Here is a 16778-nt window from a genome sequence, read left to right as displayed (position 1 = left end):
GTCCTGAGTTCAATCCCTGGTACCAAAAAAACAAAACAAAACAAAATAAATAAATAAAAAGTCATCAACCCCATGCCAGAATATTTTCAGCTGGGACATCATACGGCTTCCTAAGAAGACACCTGTCAGACACACATAACTCATTAATCCAAAGATATTTGGGGTTCTATTTCTCCTCACTGCTTTCCCATAAATATTAAAAACCCACAAGTTATAGCTGGAATCAATCATTCCCTCCAAACCTCTGCTAAATATTGACAGATGGGGGCCAGGGATTTAGCTCAGTGGTTCTGCCATCTGCCTCGAAAGCACAAGGTCCCGAATTTGATCCCCGGTACCCCCCCCAAATATTGACAGATGTATTGGAAGAGTGCATGTTTTGATGAAAGCAGTCCATTCACCATCTGTGCGGCCTATCAAACATCAAAGGGGAGCATTCCATTGTCTCACACCCCAAAACCAGTGCCCAGATCCAGCTGCACAAGGTGACTGTAGGGGCCCCCCAGAGGCCACTGTGGTTCCTGCCAGGTAGAGGAGCTGCAGAGAGTTAGGCTAATGAACAACACCACTGAGAGGGGAGCCAGGAAGAAAACGGAAGTGACCTCCTCCAGGATGGACGTCCTAGTCACAGAACACATCAGATGGCACCAAGACAGGGATAGTTGCAACAGGCAGTGGGGAGCTGCTCCATTCACCTGGGTCTGTACAGCCAAGGTAATTGTTTTTAATGGTAGAGAGAGCAAGGCGGTTACTGTGACCAGGGTTAGCTAAGGCAGCAGCTGCCAGGCCTGTTTAAGAGAAGAAAATGCCTTTTAGGTTTTAAGGGCAAGGTAGCTTTTTAATGTTATTAACTAGAGGTAGTTGTAATAGAGATTTTGATTTTGAATCGCACTTTAATATTTACTGTTGGTGAAGGGCAAGCCTGTCCAAGAAGGTATTTGTGAACTCCTATGAGGCCGGGTCCCCCAAGGATGGCCGCTTCCCTAGCAGAAACTGAGTATCTGTCTTTGGCTGATGTATCGTGTCCAAGTAATGGCTGGGGACAGGCATAATTATAATTTATTTAGCACCTTCGTGGCCCTTAAGGACACAGTAGAAAGGGAGATTAAGAAATCTCTTTTGAGGCCTTTTAATGTGTGGGAGGCCAACAGAAGGCTGCTGACATGTTGGATGAGAACACAGCTTCCAGGAAACATTATTTAAATCATTTTTAAGAATTAAGAAGTACAAGCATTCTGGGCTGGAAGTGCAGATTAAACACACACATAGGTTCATTCCCTCCAAACCTCTGCTAAACTAGTAAATTGATTTGTAAAAAATGACAATAAATCAACAAGGATGAGGAGAAACACGAAGGACAACAGCAACAATTTTGGGTGAAACTGGAAAACAGAAGAAGAGTGGTAATGGTGTTAGCAAAAACAAGGGACAGTTCTGGGGCCAGCTGTGGGCAGACTTCTCCAGAGAAAGAAATGAAAGTGAAGCTGGGTGTGATGGCACACACCTGTAATCCCAGCACTCTAGGAAGCTAAAGCAGGAGGATCAAAAGTTTGAGCCCAACCTGGGCAATTTAAGGAGACTATTTATTTATTTATATATTTTTGGTTGTTTGAGAGAGGGTCTCACTATGTAGTTCAGGCTGGCTTTGAACTTACAGTGATCCTCCTGCCTCAGCCTTCTGAGTGTGGAGATTACAAGCATGTGCCATTATGCCTGGGTGTTTTTGTGGTTTTGTTTTTTTTTTTGTGGCACCACTGAGCTAAATCCCCCGCCTTTGTTTGTTTTTTGAGACAGGGTCTTGCTTTGTAGTTCAGGCTAACCTCAAACTCACAGCGATCCTCCTGCCTCTGCCTCCCAAGGGCTGGGAGTACAGGTGTGCGTCGCCACACCCAGCTACCTCATTTTTTGTTTTTTGTTTTTGTTTTTGTTTTTGTTTTTTTTGTACCTGAGATCAAACTCCAGCCCTTGCACTTTTGAGGCAGGTGGAGGAACTGCTGAGCTACATCCCCGGCCCCTTGGCTGCCTGGTTTTAATGAGACTATGTCTCAAAATAAAAAAGGGCTGGGGATATAGCTTAGTGTGAAGACCCTGGATTTGAGCTCCAGTAGCTCCCCCCCAAAATAACCCCCAAACAAACAAAAACAAAAAACAAAGAAAGAAAAGAGAGAGAGACTTTATTGTAAAAATTGGCTCATACACAATAACTAGGTTGGTAAATCCTAAACCTGTAGGGAGCCCATGGAACAAGAAACCTAGTGGTCTAGATGGAAGGCCATCAGACAGAAAGAGCCAATGGTGCATTATGGACAGGCAAGTTAGGTAGAAGACAGCAGGCAGCTAGAGAAACACTTCACCCAAGGGAGAGTCAGGATGACCAGGCCTTGGAGCAGGAGCCTGGGGTCAAGAGTTAACAAGAATCAGGAGGACCATTAAGTCCAGGGAGGTAACAGCAAGGTGACAGATGCCCACTATGACAACTCCTGCTCCTCCCTCTCTAGAAAACATTTTTTTCCCTCTCACTTTGTCCTTTTAATGAACCACTTGGATAGGATAGAGGACAACAGGCCTCTGCAGATATACACTTGCTATGTGCCTTGACTCCTCATGGGCCCATTTCTAGTTAAAGTAAGCTGGTTTTAGTCCCATAGGTTGACTTTAGTTTGACTCAGAGTGATCTGTATGCTGGCCACTTTTTGGTATAAAAATTAGAGAAAGAGTACAGCTGCAACCCACGTTTGGGTCCCCTCCCAACTATTGGGAGCTATTTCTTCTTTTTTTTTGGTACTGGGGATCGAACTGGGGTCCTTTTGCTTTCGGGGCAGGCAGTGGAACCACTGAGCTAAATCCCTGGCCCCCATATTTCTCTCTTCTTAATAAACATGCTTCCTGTCTACCTTCTTTGATCTCAATTTCATTCAATTTTGTGCAACAAAAATCCAGATTACACCTTTACAGTTGCAGACAATGTCCGAGGCTGACTGCTGTAAAAGTCCTCTTCCTAGCAGAAGGGGTGGGGGCGTGGGGGGTGGTCAGCTTTTGGCCTTAGTGGGTGTGGCCCACTCACTTTATTGGGGGGGTGTTCTGTGTCCTCCGCCCAAACCCTACAATGGAGCCCCGCCCACCCTCTGTTGCAATCGCATCTGGAGGCGGGGCTGTGGGAGGGCCTCCGGTCTGAGGGAGCCCTCTCAGGTCAGAGGGAGCCCTCTCAGGTCAGAGCCCTCTCATGCCGGGATCAGTGCCGTTGTAAGAAGAGACTGGAAAAGGGTCTTTCCCTCCCCCATCACCTGAGACTCAGAGAGGAGGCAGCCATCTACAGGCCAGGAAGAGGGCCTGGACGCCAGCACTTTGACCTTAGATTTCCTGACCCCCACGGCTATGAGAAATACATTTCTGTTGCTTAAGGCACCCAGTGAATGGTGTTTTGTTGTAGCAGCCTGAGCAGGCCAAAACCGAAGCCAAACCACTTTACTCAAGTCCATTGATTTAAATGCTGGTCTCATCCAAAACACCTTCACAGAAACACCCAGAGTGATGCTTTATCAAGTCTCCAGGTATCCCCAGGAAGGTATCCTCCAGGTGTCCCAGGAAAGTGGACAAATAACATCACAGTGGCTTAAAAAGGCACAGAAGTGGTCAGGATCGGGTATCTCTGGAGTTGGGGTGAACAGCAGGTCCAAAGTGAGGAGGATTAAGTGGCTGCAGTGAGATCCGAGATCCTCTCTGGTGCCCCCTGCCCTACTTCCAAGATGTCATTTCAGTCCCTCCAGACAGAAATAGGGCTAAGGACTGAGGACCCCAGGCATGGCTGAGGTTTGGGTACTGTGCCAAAAGTAAGCAATTACGTTTCTATTTGTCTTAGTCCATTTTGTGTTGCTACAATAGAATACCACAGTAGCCAGGTATACATGGCAGAGCCCATGGCAGCAGGATAAGGAGGAAGCTCCTGTGCCCTGACCTTACAGAGCATCCAGAGGTGAGCATGTGAGCCAGTGGGTTATCCTGCTACTGTTCTGCTTCCTGGTTCTCCCCTTACAAGACCTGGTCTTGCTGTCATCCCACACTGTCTCCATTCTCTTCGGTACAATGGAGGCCTCCCAACATCGAGTGTGTAGAAAGGCAATTTGTCATCAAATCAGGATGCAGCGCCCCTGCCCTTTTGGATGTAGACAGCAGCCCCTCTGAGGTCGGTGGGACAAACTGGGGAGAGAGGACCACCAGGAGTCCAGAAGGGAGACAAGAAAGAAAAGGAAAGAGAAAGAAAGGAAAGGGAAGAGGAAAGAAAACGAAAAGAAAAACTTTTACCCCTCAACCTCCAAAAACTTTTACCCACTCAGAAATATAACCTATTCTAAAAGATTTTGTTTAAGAGGGGAAAACATGGGCCCGGGATTTAGCTCAGTGGTTCCAGCGCTTGCCTTGCAAGTGCAAGGTCCTGAGTTCGATCCCTGGTACCAAAAAAAAAAAAATAATAATAATAATAATAATAATAATAAGAGGGGAAAACGTGCATGTGCAGGTTAGGCTGCAGACAGAGGGCCCTGCGAGGAGGTGGTGGGTCAGGCTTTTCCCCTCCTTTTTCCTTAGCCAGAGACAGAGAACAAAAACTACAGTCCATGGTGTCAGGCCACTTAAAGAGGAAGAAAAGAGGGTGGGTGGGAGGGGTGGAGAGGAGAAGAAACCAACCCTAGAAAACCAAACAGGAGGAGAACCAACAGGAGGAGAAAATAAAATAGAATATAAAATATCTTAGCAGAAATATAGGATTTTATATATATATATATATATATACATTTTGTTGTTGTTAAATAAAAATGACAGGAGGCCATTGTTTTAGACTAGGGTCCTGCACTGGGCCCCTGGAGATCAAACTAAAAATAAAAATGGTGTCACTCAGGATGAGGTCCATGTCTGACCTTCTAGAAATTGAGAGAGGAGAGAGGAGATGGGAGAGAGAGAACCAGGTTTCCTAAACAGGCAAGTTTTAATTAGCTGATAATGAAATTCCCTCTGCTTTCTTATATCCTTTAATCATTACAAAAATTAACCTGATGTAATCTGATGTTAACTAATGAGTTATTTTTTCTATACTGCCTTACAAGGAACTTTGAAAGAACTAATTAGGAGCTGGGTATGGTGGTTTATGCATATAATCCCAGCACTTGGGAGACTGAAGCAAGAAGCTTGCCTGGAGTTTGAGGCCAGCCTGGGCTACATAGTGAGTTCAAGGCCAGCATGAACTACATTGTGAGACCCTGTCTCAAAAACAAAAACTGGGGCTGAGGATTTAGCTCAGTGGTTCTGCCGCCTGCCTCGAAAGCTCAAGGTCCCGAGTTCAACCCTTGGTACCAAAACAAAAACAAAAATAAAACAAAGCAACAACCAACCCACTTCTTTTCTTTCTGCTGTGTTCAGCCCTTTCCTGTCTATGAGACCAACCTTTCTACAACACTCATTCTAGTTTATGGAATGAAAGGATTCTAAAATCAAAAATAAAGCCAATTAAGATAATTAAACTAAATTGTTTCCATTCCTATAATCCTAGCACTCTGGGAGGCTGAGACAGGAAGATTACAAATTCAAGCCCAGCCTGGGCAATTTAGTGACTTAGTGAGAGCCTATCTCATAAATAAATAAATAAATAAATAAGGGCTGGGGCTGTAGCTTAGTGTAAATGCCCTGGTTCAAAAAAGAAAAGTGTATAATTGAGCTATATAATATGATGATTTGGGGATACCTACAGGTTGTTAAAAGGTTACTATAGTGAAACATGAACATATCCATCATTTCCAATACCCTATTTTTTGTGCAAGAGCAGCTAAAACCTACTCATTTGGCATGAATACAATACACAGAGCGTTTTTATTACCTATAGCTCTCATCTTGTACATTAGACCTTTAAGATTTAGTCATCCATCATATCTGCTATTTTTGTATCCTTTGACCTACAGCTCTCCACTCCAAAGGTTTTCTCTCTTTTTGTATATTTGAGGTGTTTTTAATTTTTTTAGATTTCACATAAGAGATCATACAATATTTTTCTGTCACTGGCTTGTTTTATTTAACATAAAAAAGATAATATTCAGCATAATGTCCTCCAGACTTACTCGTGTTGTGACAAATTGGCCAGATCATCTTCTTTGTTAGGGCTACTATTCTACAATTTTGTACCAGTTCCTTCCTTTATTCCTCATCCAACTCTTAGCTTGTTTTCTTAACTTGGCTAATGTGAATAATGCTGCAGTGAACACGGAAGTGTAGGTATTTTTAGGAAGTGATTTCATTTCTTTTGGGAAAATGCCAGAAGAGGTACTGCTGGGTCATAGGGTAGTTCTATTTTTATTTGGAAACCACTAAACTATTTCCCATAATGGCTCTATCAATTTTGCCCTCGGTTTTTCTTAAAAGAAAGGAGGAAAGGAGGGAAGACAAAATGAGAAGAGATGCAGGAAAAAAAGATCTGACATCACAAGGCCTATACTGTGGGTGGCGGGACAGTCAGGTGGAACTGAAACGTCCCACTCAGGCACTTCCCGTATCTTTTTTTTTTTTTTTTTTTTTTGGTACCGGGGATCGAACTTGGGACCTTGTGCTTGTGGGGCAGACAGCACCACTGAGCTAAATCCCCGGCCCAACTTCCCTTATCTCTTGAAGCATCTGAGATTATAACCCCACTTCCCAGTCAATGACAATTTATGTTTGCTTGTGCACAGGAGTACCAAAGGGGGGTAAAGACCAGTTCATCAAAGTCTCAGCGCCAGATGTTCAGAACCAAGAAATGGGGACCCAAAGACTTGGTCTGACCTGTGGGAACTGGCAAGCTCCTGTCAATGATGCAAAGTCCGAGTTTCAGGCGCCTACTTCATTTAAATCTTTCAGGGCCGGGGATTTAGCTCAGTGGTTCCGCGGCCTGCCTCACAAACGCAAGGTCCAGAGTTCGATCCCCGGTACCAAAAAATCAATCAATCTTTCACCAACACTGAAAAACGCACAAAAACAAAGGACCCAACTAGCACCGGAAGTCGGAGATATAACCACAGTCACCTGACCCTCCCTTAGGGATTCTGATTGGGTTTGGGGAATACGGGGACTTCCCGGCACCATACGTCGGTCCCGCCCCTACAGCCCTTGAGGGGGAGGACAAATGCTAGGGGAAATGGTATTGGTCAGTTGCCTCTGGATACAGCCAATCAGCATCTCCGGCTCGGCGGCGCCAAGTGATTTGGCGCCGTGCACTGGGACCGTGGGCTGCGCGCGAAGTTTGGATCCTGGTTCTGCCCGGCCTAGGGTGGCGAGAGAGGTGAGTGTGTCGCGCGTGAAACCGCGACCTGCCAGCGGTGGCCCATGTCCTCTCTTGGCGGCCTGGCCCTGAGCTGGAGATCCCCAGGGTCCCCCGGTTGTTCTCGCCGGCTCGTCTGGGCCCGCTGAGTCTTCTCGTGAGGCGAGCGCCCGCGGGAAGAGTCGGGCCGACCGCGGGTTCTGCTTGTCCCGGTACCCCAGGGCCTCATGAAGTGGCCGCAGGTGGTCGTGGCCCAGACTCCAGCGCCGCCCCGCTATCCTCCTGAGGGGGAACCAGGGCCCCCACGCGCCTGGCACCCAGTGTCTCGCAGGTGTGAAGTCCGCTGTTTGACTGTCACGTGGGACAGATTTCTGCTAGTTTTACTAGGACATAAATATATGTAATAAATGGCCTCAAAGAGTGCGAGATACATAGTAAGGATTCTGTTGCCCAGAGAAGTGAGTAAAATCATCCTTTTTTTTTTACACACGGAGGATCTGAAGCACGAAGAGGGCTCAGAGCTGAAAGAGCAATTGGTGATTTAATGTTGGAGACAGGATTTGAACCTCTGCCTGATTCCAAAGCATCTCACACAACATCAGGCTTCCTTCATACTCCTCGGTCTTCGGGTCACAGGACGTTGAGCACTAATGGTGTGAGGTGGGAAGGAGCCTGACACTCCCGATGCCACTAGTGTAAGTCAGTACCTCTCCTGTGCCGCAGTCTAGATGAAGGGGCAGGAATGGGAGAGACGCGATGAGAGATCGGAAGTCTGGGAAATAGTAAGTAGGTTCAGTTGAATCAGCATTTTGTTAGCTGGATTGCTACACTGTCATAAGTAATGTACAGTTTAACTAGGAGGGAATGAGCTTTCCAGGTCTTGAATCAGTTTTGATTGCGGTCACCATGGTGGGCATCTTCTACATATAATTTGCAATCCTAACGGTAACCCAGAGAGGTAGCTATTGCCTTACTTTACTGATGAGGAAGTCAAGCGTTAAAAATTAGGTCTGGGGGCGTAGCTAAGTGATAGAGTATTGCCTGGCATGCGCGGAAGCCCTGGGTTGGTGGAACTTTAGCACTACAAAGACAAAACCCCCGTAGTGATAGTTAGATATGTAGTAAAAGAGCACAATGCAGGGGAATTAGGTGCATCTACTGTAGGTTAGTCAGTGTTACCTGTGGGAGGGAGAGGAAGGAAGAGATTAAGGGGAGTGAGCGAGATTTTAAAATATATCCGAAGTGGTTTTTGCCTTTGAAAGAAAAATAGGACAGAACCTAACTTTTTGGGGGGGGGGGGTACTAGGGATTGAACTCAGGACCTCGCGTTTGCAAGGCAGGCGCAGTGCCACTGAGTTAAATCCCTGGGCCCTTAACTTTTTAAATTTGGTTGATGAGTACACAGGCATCAGTCTATCTTCCATATTTTTCTGTATGTATCCTTTAGCATTTTTTTTTTCCCAGAGGAAGAAAAGATAAAGAGGTCCCAGGTAATTGTATAATTATTTTGGGAACTTAGTAGTGAAAGTCTGAGGTCTCTATAACCTGTAGGATAAAATCTAAATCCCTTAGTGCCACAGGGACTCTCGGCCCATTAGATGTCAGATGTGCTAAGTTCATGTCTTTCAATAACCAAAGAATGGATACGAGGACAAAGATGGTTAAGAGTAGGAAAAGTTTGAGAGAAAGCTACTGAGAGACAGGAGGAATCCTAAAAATGGGTTGCTGCTGAGGCTTTGTCCAGGGGTAATTTATACACAGAATCACAACCTGGGAAGCCATGTGTCAAACTACAATTAACCTATAGGACTACAATTACAGTAGCTTAGCTAGTATCAATCCAGTAGGGAGAAGGGAGTCACGTAGCAAGGGTATATGGTGGGCATCTTAACTTCAGCTTACCTTCAGCTTCTAATGAAGAAAGAACAAAGCATTTTGGGGAAGGGACAGGAATATGGGTCAGGGTGTTTGGTCTTCCACCTAAGCATCGAACACCTTATCTAGGCCCACTGGACCAGATGGTGCTGATTACAGTGCAATTTCAAGCCGTTGTCATTCCTTAGGGAGGCTGCAGGCCTTCCAGTTCATCTCCATTCACAATTTTCATGTCTCATCTTCTCTACTGACTCCCTCTCTGACTGCCTGTTAATTTCTTTTTTTTTCTTTTGGTACAGGGGATTGACTCAGGTACTTGCACTTGCGCAGCAGGCGGCGAAACCACTGAGCTAAATCACCAGCTTCTGTTAATTTCTATCTAACTTAGCCGTTTATAATATGAACTCATGAGGCCTTTGAGTAACCGTTGTTCTACCTCAGTCTGTCCAAATCATGCAGACTAATCTTCACATCCTCAATCCTGTCTGGAAGGTTCCAGTTCTCTAATGTCCAATTCAGTGTTTTTTGTAAAGCTTCTCTAACAATTTTCCTGTTTTTTTCTTCATCTGAGAGCCATAAGGCTTTTAAGAAAACATTTTATGTCAGACTTATCCTATTCCATTGTAATTATGTGTTGACATATCTATTTCCCACTAGTCTAGAAGCAGTAATTATTTCTTATCTCTGTACTCTAGTGTCTATCATTCTGCCTGGCACAGAGTGGTTACTGGGGTAAATATTAGCTGAATGAAAAATACAAATGGAAGTCAGAGAGTAGCAGTTCTTGGACTTACAACTTAAGGACTTGTTCTCTATAATAGCAAGGAACTATTGAGTTTACTTTAAGAATTCCAGTATTTTATTGAAACATTCTCAATGTTAACAAAAACATTGCAGTCATAATCCTTTCGGCCACTTCAGTTACTTTTAAAATTTTTTTATTGTTAGAAACAAGATACATTAAAAAGTATAAATTATGTAAATTATAAAGTATGATTATACATTAAAAATTATATTGTCCAGTATTACAGCTCTTTCAGAATTTGTGTAGTAGGTTTTACAGAAACCTCCCTACCCAAATTATGTTGTATAGATAGTAAATATAAAGACTAATTATAGCCAGTTATGGTGATGCATCCCTGTAATCCCAGCATGGGATTGGGAAGCTGAGGCAGAAGGATCCTTGCAAGTTCCAGGCCAGCCTGGGCTATGTAGTGAATTCAGGCCAGCCTGAATTACAGAGTGAGATACTGTCTTGGAAAGAAAAAAACTAGGGCCAGGGATTTAGCTCAGTGGTTCCACCGCCTGCTTCGCAAGCCCAAGGTCCCGAGTTCGATACCCGGTACCAAAAAAAAAAAACTAATTATAAAATTAAAATTACACATCACTGTTACTGAGGTTAAGAAGTAGAACATAGCCAGATGTGGTGGCATACACCTGTAGTCCCAGCACTTGGGGAGGCTAAGGCAGACATATCACAAATATGAGGATAGCCAGACTCTTGTCTCAAAATACAAGAGAACTAGAAATGTGGCTCAATGTGAAAACTCTTGAGTTTAATTCTTGATACTGCCAAAAAAAAGAACAAGTACTCTAGAAATATCTCTTCTTCATTATAACCTCTTCCTCACAGTGGGGACAACTCCTTTTGGGGATAATAATTTCCTTGTCTGCATAGTTTACTTCCTTCTGTGCATTGGTGAATGATATAGTTCAGTTTTGCTTGGTTTCAGAGTCTGTAAATGTGATGATACCATATGTATTCTAGTACATCTGTCTCGTTTGACTTAACATTCTGTTTATGAGGTTCTTCTATAGATACTGGTTTTTAAATTTTAAATATTTTTTATAATTTTAAAATGTATTTTACTAATACACTTATTTTTATTGCTATAAAATGTTCTATTACGTGATTATGCCAGTTAGCAATTCTGAATTTTTTGTTTTACTGTGGTAAGAACATTTAGCATCAGAGCTACCCTTTAAACAGATTTTGAACAATATATATAAGCACAATGTTGTACTGCAGATATCAAACACTTCCTCATCCTGCATCGCTGAAACTGTACACCCTTTGACTACCATTCCTCAATTCCTCACCCCTGTGTGCCTGCAGCCACCATTCGGCTTTTCCTGAGTCTACTTTAGATAGCTCATAGAAGTGGAATCTGCAATATTTGTCCTCCTGTGACTGGCATATTTCTCTTAGCAAAATGTCTTCAAGGAAGTAGTTTAAACAATTTGTTAACATTTTCTGTCTTATTTTATTTCTGTAGCAGTTAATATCTTGTTTCTAGAAAGCAAAGCAAGAACTTTCCCCACAGTGTCTGATAAATGTCCTCCAGGTTCCATTGCCAAGAATGTGTTGTCCAAACTGCCTGTGTAGTTTTTCAAGATAAAACTCCACCCTTTTCTTGCTTTTAAGTATGTATGGAATGTTATGATAGGATATAGTAGTGGTAGTCAGACATTGAAAATGGTGGGGAGACAAAAATATGTATGTGACTCAAATGCAGTATTTTTCTCCCCAGTACCAGGGATGGAACTCAACCTTGCACTTGCCAGGGAGGCGTGGTGCCGCTGAGCTACACGGTGCACGCAATAATAATTTTTTAAAATGTCTTCATATTCCCAACACTTGGAAGGCTGAGGCAGGAGGATTACTGTGAGTTTGAGGCCAGGCTGGACTACATAGCAAGATCCTGTCTCAGAAAAACCAAAGACTAGAAAATAAAGTAAAATAAAATAAAATAAATATCTTCAAAGCTGGGTGTGGTGGGGCATATCTGTGATCTGATCCCAGCAGTCTTGAAGGCTAGGCAGGAGGATCACAAGTTTGAAACCAGCCTGGGAAACTTAGTGACTTAGTGAGACCTGTCTCAAAAAAAAAAAAAAATTAAAAAAGCTGTGAATGTAGCTCAGTGTGAAGGCTCAGGATTTGATTCCCTGTACTTGGGAAAAAAAGTCTTCAGTGTTCACTTGTGTTGTCTCATATCGCAGGATTTCCATCTTTTTAAAGGATACTATTCCACTGTATACCAATCTAAAGGAAAGCCCATTGTCTATACCCATGTTATACTTCATTTCTGTCATAACAATTCAGCTTTCTGAATACTAGTGGGCTTTTTCCTCATAAACGATTCCCTTCACTTCTTTTTTTTTTTTTTTAAGCAAAACATTTATTGGTACACTTTAGATACACATAATGATAACATTCATCATAGGGAATTTGTACCTACACATGATATATCTTGCTTTTTTCCCATTCCCCTCCCTTCCCTTTGACACCTCTTCCCCTACTTATTTACAAAAGCTTTGTTTCCATTTTAAAATTTTTTTTTCTTTTTTCTTTTTTTTTGGTACCGGGGATCGAACTCGGGTCCTTGCACTTGCGCAGCAGGCGGTGAAACCACTGAGCTAAATCCCCAGCCCTGTAAGATTATTTTTTAATTAAGAAATTTATAAACAGACTAGAGTCTGTTACATTGATCCTTGGGTCTTCTTTTTGTGGCAGTATCATGCTGTTTTTATCACACTAGCTTTGTAGTATAATTTCTTTTTCTTTTTCTTTTTTTTTTTTGATACCAGGGATCAAACTCAGGACCTCGTGCTTGGCAGGTGCTGTGCCACTGAGCTACATCCCCGGGCTGTGTAGTACACTTTCAAGTCAGGGATTGTGACGCTCCCTGCCTTGCCTTTGTTGCCCAGAATTCTTTTGCTACTTGAGGTCTCTTTTGGTTCCAAATGAATTTTAGGATTGTTTTCTCTAATTCTGTGAGATATGCTATTGATATTTTTATTGGGATTGCATTAAATCTGTATAACAGTTTCCATTTTTTATTATGTTGGTTCTTCCTGCCTAAGAACAAAGAACATCTTTCCATTTTCTGATATCCTCTTCTTATCTCCTTTTTGAGAGTACTGCAGTTTTCCATTAAAAGTCTTTTACTTCATTAGATTGATTCCTAGATATTTCATTTTTTTGGATGCTATTGTAAAAAGTGTGGTTTCCTTAATTTCTCTCTCAGTGAGTTCGTTATTGTGTACAGGAATGCTATTGATTTTTGCCTGTTAACTTTGTATCCAACTATGCTACTGAATTTGGTTATTAAATCTAGAAGTGGATGGAGTTTTGGGGGTCTTCTATGTAGAGAATCACGTCATCCACAAATAATGATAATTTAACTTCTCCCTTTCCTTGTTCCTTTTATTTCTTTCTCTTGTCTGATTGCTCTGGCTAATGTTTCCAGAACTATATTGAATAAGAGTGGTGACAGTGGCCATCCTTATCTTTTTTTTTTCTTCTTTTTGGTGCCGGGGATTGAACTCAGGACCTTGGCTTCCGAGGCCGGGGGATTGAACTCAGGACTTTGGCTTCCGTGCAACTGAGCTAAATCCCCAGCCCTGAACATCGTTATCTTGTTCTTGTTCCTAATTTTAGAGTTAAAGCTTTCAGGTTTCTGTTTTGTTCTGTTTTGTTTTTGGTACCAGGGATCAAACTTGGAACTTTGCTTGCTAGGCAGTGGAACTACTGAGCTAAATCCCTGGCCCAAAGCTTTCAGTTTTTATCCATTTAGTACAGTGTTGGCTCTTGGTTTGTCATAGATGGCTTTTATCAGATTGAGATAAAGACCATCTATTGCAATATTTTGTAGGGTTTTTTTTTTTTTATCATGAACGGGTGTTGGCCTTTGTCAAATGCTTTTTCTGCATCTCTTGAGATGATCATATGGTCTTTGTCATTGGCTCTGTTACTATGACATTTGTTGGACCATCCCCACTTTCCTGGGATGAGTCCTATTTGGTCATGGTGTATAATCTTGATTTGCTGCATTCTTTTTGCCAGTATCTTACTGAGGATTTTTGCATCTATGTTCATGTGGGTGATTGACCTGTAATTCTCTTTTTTTGGTTGGATTCTTCTCTGGTTTTGGTTAGGATAATGCTTGTTTTCAGGAATGAATTTGACAGTATTGCTTCCCTTTTAATTTCATTAATGAGTTTGAGAAGTAGCAGCATTAGGTCTTCTCTAACTTTCTTACAGAATTCAGCAGTGAATCTATCAGGGCCTGGGCCTTTGTTTATTAGTAGGTTTTTAATTACATCTTCAATTTCATTGACTGATATTGGTTTATTTAAAATTTTCATGTCCGGCCGGGGATTTAGCTTAGTGGTTTTGCCGCCTGCTGTGCAAGCGCAAGGACCCGAGTTTGATCCCTGGTACCAAAAAAATAAATAATAAATAAAAATATATGAAATTTTCATATCCTCTTGATTCAGCTTTGGTAATTCATATATATGTAGGAATCTGTCCATTTCTTCTGTATTTTCCATCTTATTAGAATACAGGTTCTCACAGCCCGGTGTGGTGGTGCACGCCTGTAATCCCACCACTCTGAAGAGGCTGAAGCAGGATTGCCTTGAGTTGGAGGCCAGCCTGGGTTATATAGTGAGTTCAAGGCTGATGTGAATGAACTAAATAGTGAGACCTTGTCTCAAAAAAACAAAAAAAAACCCCAAAAACAGGTTCTCGAAGTAGGTATTAATGATCTTCTGGATATCTGCAGGATCTGTTGTGATTTCACCTTTTTCGTTCCTAATTGCATGGATTTGAGTCTTTTTCTTTTTTTTTTTTTTTTGATAAGGTTGGCTATGGGTTTGTCAATTTTATTTAATCTTTCAAAGAACCAACTCTTAGATTCATTGATTCTTTGTATTTTCTTAGTCTCCATTGGATCAATTTCTGCTCTGATCTTTAAAATTTCCTCCCTTGTACGAGCTTTGGGCTCGGCTTGTTCTTCTTTTTTAGAAGCTTGAGATCCAACATTAGGTTATTTGAGCTCATTCTGTTTTTCTTATATGGGAATTCAGTGCTATAAATCTCCCTCATAGGACTATGCATCCCGTAAGTTGCTATATTCCAGCATCTGGACACCAAATCACATTGAGGCTATTTTGATTCCCTTCATTTCTGCAGTAGACAATGACTGCGTGTACTGTAGTTTAACTCAGTTCTGACACTGTGCAGACCCCAGTATGTGAAGGACTCAGTCCCACAGACTGTGGCTCCCAACGCCCCTTGCTTTTGCTTCAGAGTCCTATCCCAAGCAGAGAATTTCCATAGTCCCCACAACTTCTGTCCAACTTGGCTGGAAATTGGAGATTCTTATAAACCCCTTCCCTATTGGCTTCAGTAATTTGCTAGAAGATTTCACAGAATTCAAGGAAAACAGTTTGCTTACTAGATTAAGCTTTATTAGAAAAAGATCCAACTCAGGAACAGCAGATGGAAGATGTGACATACGGTAAGGAGCGTGGGAAGGGGTCTGGGACGTCCATCTCTCTGCTGGTGTGCATTCACCAATCTGGAAGCTCTCAAATCCCAGCCTTTGGGGTTTTGTAGGCTTTGCTGCTTCGGCACAATTGAGCACATCATGGCAAGTGGTGATTTAGTGTCTCCAGCCCCTCTCCTCTCTCTAGAGAAAGTGTTGAGTTTAAGTGTGTGTACATTTTACTTTACTGTATAATGCCAGATTGTTTGTAGAAGTAGCTGTGCTTCCACCAATGTACCAGATTTTCTGTTACCCTGCCTTCTTAGTAACTGACATTATATTTTTAGTTTTTGCTGATCTGATAGGTGTGTGAGTAGTAGTATTTCCTATGGCTTTAATTTCCTTGAATATTGTAAGGATGAGAACCTTGTATTTACAGACTATTCTCCTTTTAAAGTTCAGGTTTTCTGCCTTTTGTGTCTTAAATTGCATGTGTTTATCTTATTCTTTGAAAGAGCTTATTTTATGTTCTAAATACTGTACTATTATTTTCAGGTTTATATATGTACATGCAAATGCATATATACAAATAACAAATACCTTTTCTTTGGCCTTTTTTTTGGAGGGGGTACCAGGGATTGAACTCAGGATCTTGTGCTTTCGAGGCAGACGTCAGCATCACGGAGCTAAATCCCCAGCCCTCTTTGCCCTTTTTTATGTATTCAACATAATTTTGGTCACCTTATAGGAACATCTTTTATTGTGAAATATTGCATATTTCAATAGATGTAACTTGTATAGGAACGTTAGCATAGTAGGCCTGAGATGGTTATCTTTGGAGCGGACTGCTAGCAAGTTTGGCTTTGGCTGGCGTCTGAAACTTGACTTTTAAACCTTTTCTGTGCTGATAAGGCTATTTTGCCCACGGTGCCTCTAGCACCTGTTTTCCTTTGGGCGCCTGACATTTTGGTGAGCAGAGGTGCCTCTGTGACTGGCCCCAGTGGAAACCCTAGATCCTGAATTTGTAACAGGTTTCCTGGGCGAAGCACTGTACACAGGGAGCTACATTTTCATGGAGAGCATGCTGTCTGGAGGTTGGAGCACACCGGAAGCCTGCTCCTGGTTCCTGCAGGCACCACCTGATGTCCTTTCCCTCCTTCATCTGGAGAGTTGCTGTCTTAAATCTTACCTGTAACAACTGTGTGCTGAGTCCCATGAGTCCTAACACATTGTTGGATATGAGAATGGTCTCTATGCTTTTTGTATTAAAAAATCTCTTGGATGGGCCGGGGATTTAGCTCAGTGGTTTCACCACCTGCTGCGCAGGCACAAGGACCCAAGTTCGATCCCCGGTA

At 42.5% G+C, this 16778-nt stretch overlaps 1 protein-coding gene and 1 non-coding gene across 8 annotated transcripts in view; both read left to right on the top strand.

Moving 5' to 3' along the window:
- The first annotated feature begins 7165 nt into the window (after positions 1–7165).
- The window catches only part of Blm (BLM RecQ like helicase), a 100831-nt gene continuing 91218 nt past the window's right edge, over positions 7166–16778 (top strand). For 3 of the 7 annotated variants that reach the window (XR_015441770.1, XR_015441769.1, XR_015441768.1), the window contains exon 1: positions 7166–7297. Coding sequence is in view for 3 of the 7 variants with exons in the window: in XM_021264846.2 (XP_021120505.1) it covers positions 7961–7971 (11 nt within the window). In the remaining 4 variants the exon portion in view is untranslated. Of the gene's footprint in view, positions 7298–7848; positions 7972–16778 lie in introns of those variants that run through there. The other 4 variants (XR_002397578.2, XM_021264846.2, XM_021264845.2 and 1 more) reach the window with 3 other exon arrangements.
- Positions 10172–10222, top strand: LOC147824889 (U7 small nuclear RNA). Its single transcript, XR_015441865.1, has one exon. It is a non-coding gene; the product is annotated as a U7 small nuclear RNA (small nuclear RNA).

This window comes from Heterocephalus glaber, unplaced genomic scaffold (genome assembly GCF_053883595.1).
Source record: "Heterocephalus glaber isolate CG9 unplaced genomic scaffold, H.glaber_assembly_v1.0 deba00001531, whole genome shotgun sequence".
NCBI lineage: Eukaryota > Metazoa > Chordata > Mammalia > Rodentia > Bathyergidae > Heterocephalus > Heterocephalus glaber.
This window is presented reverse-complemented; position numbering and strand designations above follow the sequence as displayed.